At 38.2% G+C, this 6,211-nt stretch overlaps 1 protein-coding gene and 1 long non-coding RNA gene across 2 annotated transcripts; one reads left to right on the top strand and one right to left on the bottom strand.

Annotated features, from left to right (window-relative positions):
• Positions 1–1,306: 1,306 nt before the first annotated feature.
• Positions 1,307–2,942, bottom strand: LOC138929216 (transcription factor elt-1-like). Its single transcript, XM_070288531.1, has 3 exons — positions 2,925–2,942; positions 2,503–2,884; positions 1,307–1,635 (listed from the first exon to the last, which is right to left on the bottom strand). The coding sequence occupies exons 1-3, from the start codon at positions 2,940–2,942 to the stop codon at positions 1,307–1,309; spliced, it is 729 nt and encodes a 242-aa protein (XP_070144632.1).
• A 2,063-nt stretch (positions 2,943–5,005) lies between these two features.
• Positions 5,006–5,417, top strand: LOC138929280 (uncharacterized). The gene is made up of 3 exons (XR_011445698.1): positions 5,006–5,146; positions 5,210–5,263; positions 5,317–5,417. It is a non-coding gene; the product is annotated as an uncharacterized lncRNA (long non-coding RNA).
• Positions 5,418–6,211: the final 794 nt, after the last annotated feature.

The following is a 6,211-nucleotide window of genomic DNA, read 5'->3' as shown; positions in this document are numbered from 1 at the left end:
AAGGGTTATCGCTACGAATTATAATGTCAGAGAGACTGTTGTAATCCGTACATAAAACCCTAAAGGGTTCATGTACTTCAAACTCCCGCCTACAGAGATTTACCACTATAGGGATAAGGGTTCTAGATGTTAGTCGGGGAACGTGGAAGTTAAGCTGCCCTAAAAGAAAGGGGCTCTCAACAACACCGTTTATTAGGTTATGAAGGAATACGACACCAAGCATCGTTCTACGGTTAGCTAGGGAGGGTAAGTTAATTAATAGGAGTCTACTTGAATAGGACGGTAGCCTCTCATCAGCATCCCAAGGTAGGCCACGGAGGGCGAAAAGTAAAAAGTTCTTTTGTACAGATTCAATACGGTTAATATGGATTCCGAATTGAGGACTCCAGACGCAATATAGGGCGAACTAACGAAGTAAAAAGGGTCTTCGTTATATAAGGGGATATCTCAGAGTAGGTAAAAATACGCTGTAAAACAACGAAGTTTAATTTTTTTCCGACAAATATAGCAGTGAGAGTATATAGAAGACTAAATCCAAAGTTTTATTCAGATAGCTTTAAAACTGAGAGACTAGTTTGCGTAGAAACGGACAGACGGACTTGTCTAGATCGACTCGGCTGATGATGCTGATTAAGAATATTTATATACTTTATAGGGTCGGAAAGGTCTCCTTCACTGCATTGCAATCTTCTGCCTGAAATTATAATACCCTGCAAGGCACACTGGACGGAAAGCTCGATTTTTTGGCATAAAGTCTAATACTGGAAGTAGAGTGTTAAAACTTCGTACAGTTGTTAGTAATAGTGCGTGTAGTCAGTGTTTAAAATTTGAAACAAATCGGACGCCCACACATACCGCCCATATAAGAAAAAAATTTGGATTAGTAATTTTTTGATTTTAAGTTCTTAGCTGTATTTTAATTGATCTGCTTCTTAAAATGTAACATAAAACATTATTTAAATTCATTTTACTAAAATACTATATTCACAAAACAAATAAAATATTAAAGAATTCTTTTAAATTAATCATTATTAAAAATCTTCAACATCTGAGTATGGAAAAACATTTATCTGTGAATCATTGCTGTCATCGCTTGGAGAATCGTTGTTTTCAACACAATTATCAATTGCGGGCACTTCCAAAAGCTCGACGACTTCTTTCTAAAGATTTATTTTGATGTTGATGTAATCTCTTGTTTAAAAAAATGCTTCAAATAAGAGTCTCCGGTGAGTCGATAGATCTTTGAAAAACGTCCGTCAAATTGTTTAGCCTGCTATTTTGGCGAGCATGTGACCTCCGATCACGCTTATACAATTTGTTGCGCGCTTCTGAAGCGTTTTCTCCTAGACATCCAACAGGCATAACAGAAGATTGTATTATTTGGGAGCCATGTGCGCTTTCGCTTCTCGAAGCCTTCGTTCTTCATCGAGAGCGGCCGGTTCATGTTGTAGTACTTGAAGTACAGTCCGCAGGCATTGCATACGTGATTGCCCTCGTTGTTGCGACGCCATTGCGGCGTCGAGTTGGTCTGACAGTTGGCGCAGGTCACCCCATTGCGCCGGTTGTTGGGGGCGGCGGCAGCCCGAACCCGCCGGTGGGTGACCAGTGGGTGGCGGGCATGTTGCCGGACGCATACTCATCGATCACCTGTGGGTGGAAGTTACCCTGTATAGAAAGGATGTATTTTTATACCCTTGCAAGGTATTATAATTTCAGTCAAAAGTTTGCAACGCAGTGAAGGAGACGTTTCCGACCCTATAAAGTATATATATTCTTGATCAGCATCAACAGCCGAGTCGATCTAGCCATGTCCGTCTGTCCGTCTGTCTGTTTCTACGCAAACTAGTCCCTCAGTTTTAAAGCTATCTGAATGAAACTTTGCATATAGCCTTCTATATGCTCTCACTGCTATATATGTCGGAACGGGCCGGATCGGACGACTATATCATATAGCTCTCATACAAATGATCTAAACATTTTTAGAAAAAAAAATTATAACTTGGCTGTTTATCAACATTTTTGCACCATTTTTTAGATATGGCCATTTTATATTATTTCAGAATTTCGGTAAAAATAAAAATCGGACGACTATATGATATAGCTGCCATAGGAACGATCGAGAAATAAATAGGAAAAAAATTGTAGCTTTGTTGTTTTTCAACGTATGTTTATCTACTCTGAGATATAAGCTTTTTTTATTATTCTAGAATTTTGGTATAAATTTCATAAAAATCGGACAAATATATCTTATAGCTGCCATAGAAGCGATCGGTAAATGTATAAAATATATAAAGCCGGGAATGTAAAACTGTAACTGTCAAACTGGAAACATAATGAGTATAGGTAAAATGTAATGAAACTATGTTTTGTGAGTGTTTTCAGCATTTAAATCTATAATATAAACATCGAAACCAATCTGCAAGGGTATACAAACTTCGGCGTGCCGAAGTTAGCTTCCTTTCTAGTTAAGGCTGAAATTGGAATTTCGTCAAAAATACTCACGAAGGACACGTTCTGGTACTCCGGTGGTGCTGGCGACGTCCACAGGGTCTCGATGGGCCTGGCGCAGCGAATTGAGTCCGGACTCGGACTTGGTCAGGAACTGCCCGGTTCCAGGCACAGTGTAAATGGTGTTGGTCTGTTGCAGGGCGGCCGCGTAGCTGTTGCTGCTGAAGCTGGAGCTGGGCGGGAAGGAGGCGTAGGCGTTGCCCAAGTCCGCGTATGTCTGGGAGTGCTGCTGATGGTGGTGATGCTGCAGTGCCTTCGCTTCGCTGTTGATCACCAAGGCTTCGCCGTAGCTGCCTCCGTTGGGCGTGCGGCACTGCTGCTGCTGTTGCTGTTGGTGTTGTTGCTGCTGCTGCTGCGACTTGTTCGTCACATCGCCCTTCTCAATCGTATCGATCTTTATGGCCGTCACGTCGCACAGTAGCGCCTTTTCTCATTTAGAGTTGCAAAAATCATATCTTTTGAACCAAATAAGGTAATTGAATAATTTAAACGGCATTGGACAGGTAATTGTTGTAAAATGTATATATGTACTGCATAATGTACCACGCCCACAAATACTCATTTTTAAAGAGTATCAAAGTGAAAAAATATTTTTTTTTTTCAATGAAAACAATTAAAAAAAAAAAATTATTTAATTTTTTATGTTTATTTTTATGTATTTGCTCAAATAAAAATAATTTGAAAACTTAAAAAAAAATTTTTAATTCAAAGTGTAACCGCCACGCGCTACAGTTAGTATATTTTTTTGGTTTGTATGAAATTGTGTCGGTATTTTGGTATATTTAACCCTGAGTAGTTTTGGTTTATGTCGTTGCATTTTCGCAGACGCAGCTCGACGCAGCCGATGAAAGTTAATTCTGGTCCAGGAAAGATCCACGTAACTTGTAGACATAGAGTAGTCGGTGGCTTTCATCGGCTTCAGAAGTTATAGACTACTTTAGGCAGAAAAAGGTGAAAAAAATGGACACCTGGCAGGTAGCGATTTACCTGTACAAGCCCAAACCAAAGTGCCGTTTTTTTTAGGTTAATTAACAGTTTATGAATGTATCTATAGTTTAAAGTAAAAACGATGACCATTGGTTTTATGGTTTTTGTGTAATATTACCTGAAAGTCGACCATTTTACCCATTTTTTTGTGGTATGATGCAAAAAACGAATGAAAGTTCAACTTTGAATGCTCATATCTTCTACAAAAAAAATCTTAAAATAGATTTTATTGCAGATTCTGAATCCTTGGGAAATTTCGAATAAGTGTGGTTAAAATTTTGCGAACATGACTTTTTCGATTTTTGCAACGGCTTTTGTTCGAGAGACGCTACTGTGCGTCGTCTCCACTGCAAATGATCGGACCGGTGAAATAAGCGTACAGGGTACCCGCAGGTGCTCCGGATGCTGTTGTCATCTGCTCAGGCACCTCAGCATTGCGGGGCGCCATCTGGATGTAGTGGGTAGCCCCGGGAGAGTGGTGGGAACCTCGCTGGAACTCGATGTGGCTGTCGGGTGCAGATCACGAACTGGCGATGCTGGCGTTGGTACTTGACTCTCCTTCGCGGGCTTCGTTCAATTCACTAGGAAAATTGCTGTTGCTGATTGTTTGCAGTTACACTCACCATGTTCCCCATATTATAAATGTAGAATTTCGCTCTTACAAATTTTATATTTACTAAACTAAAAAAAATATTTTTAAAATGTTACTGGAGAGATTTTGATGTCGACTGTATTCGAGAGAAACTGAATTACGAATAATATTCTGACAGGTCGAAGCATAGTTGACACAGCAGTAGAACGAAAGCCTACTTATAATGAAAAAAATTATAAAACTGTATTGATAGCCATATTTTTATTTAACTAGTTTAGGTATTTTTGAGATCTTTAACAATGATATTGTATGGAAATAATTCTATGAATGAATAATGTAATAATGCGTTCTCACGCTATAAAATCGGAAAAATATAACTTTAATCTTTAATTTATAATTTCTGTAACGAACGGCTACACCTAACTACATAATCGGCTGGATGGATCCTCGAGATTCGAGCGCACGCGAAAATAGTGTCCGGCTGCGGCTCGTCGGCTATAGGTGTGGTGGTCTTGCTCGACTCTCTGATTGCCTTCAATAATAATTTCGATATTCGCGTGCTAAGACAAGCTAATAAAACCGAATAGAGAAAGACACACAAACACTTGAAATACTGCCCTAGAAGATATCATTCCCCTTTCTGCTGCCTTCCGCCTCCTACCTCCTTTGCTGGTCTAGAGGTTCTGGCTCGCCCTCCCTACCTATAGTCGCTCCTGTCTCAGCGCTTAATAGCCTGAGCGACCCCTTCATCGTGCTACCCTACATTACAAACATAAGCTAGCCGCGGCCACTTTCAATGTTCTTTAAAACATTATTAATGTAAAAAGGGAAGTGATCGAAGCAGGCGGAGAGCTTCGAAGTGACGGCAGCGAAGTAGGAACAGGGAGAATAATATTCATTGAGTTTTTTGGAGTTCAGCAGTTCGGTTGAAATTCAGCAGATACAAAAGCAGAGAAAATAACTAAAGTTGAATAAAAAATGGAAAAAGCAGAAAACTTGCAAATTTTAGAAACATATATAATATCCGAATATTAGTATAATAAAACGTAACATAAGAGGGTAAATACCCATCTCACATAAATTTATTCTAAATAATTAAAAATAATATTTCCTAACATGTAGATGCATAAATAAATAAATTTCAAACATAAATAAAACTTTAAAAATACATAAAAGGTAAACAATTTAAAACCAAAGCATACACAATTAAAATGAATTTATATAAGCAGGGGTGCGAGCAAAAGAGAGAAAAAAAAAGCAAAGACGAACTGTGGAATGATCCGACGAAATCAACATTTAATTTAAAACATTTTCAATTGTCATTACTTTATTTTGGCTTTTTTCATGTTTCGCTTCGGGGGTCAGAGGTAGAAAAATATGGGCATATCACTCACTCTTACTAACTTCCATCGACGAAAGCGCTTTCCTCGGTGCTAGCTGTGCACAGTGGTCGGGCCCATAGGCCAAAAATAAAAAAATTGATTTTGAGCTATTCAAGCGAAACCTGGTTTTTCTATCAGCTAATTGTCCAAATTTTACAATGCAATACGGTCTGCTTGGAATTTCTAACGGGACTTTCTGAAAATAGATTGACAAAAGCGTATTTGTATTCATGCACTTTTAATATGTCAGCAGTGGAGTGCACAGACCAAATTTAAAAATCTAAATTATAATATAAAACGCTGTTAAACCAAAAACAATTGGACTGGATATGGTAGATAATGGTATATACTTTATTTGTACAGAAAAATATATATAAAATTTGTGCTGTGTTTCGTGTAAATCTTTGTTAAAAAAGTGCGTCTTTTTAGTTCCTATATGCTGTGCTTTACAATGTTTACGTAACGTTTTAAGTATTTTCCCCCCGTTGCCCCCAAATGAAATTTATGTGCCGTCATTAACTAATATTCAAAGATTATAAAAATGTTTCATTCAGCTGCGGAAGCCTGCGGATGCACATTTGCCATTACAAAACAAATTACCCTAATTTTTTAGCAAATAATCCGGGTTGTAATAAAAAATCGGGAAAAAAATTTAAAAATAAAAATGTCACCTGAGTACCTCGGGGACTTATCCTTTAGTGAATACAATATATTTTTTTGATATCGGATGTTTTTGTGGACA

This window comes from Drosophila kikkawai, chromosome X (genome assembly GCF_030179895.1).
Source record: "Drosophila kikkawai strain 14028-0561.14 chromosome X, DkikHiC1v2, whole genome shotgun sequence".
NCBI classification, from domain to species: Eukaryota; Metazoa; Arthropoda; class Insecta; order Diptera; family Drosophilidae; genus Drosophila; species Drosophila kikkawai.
This window is presented reverse-complemented; position numbering and strand designations above follow the sequence as displayed.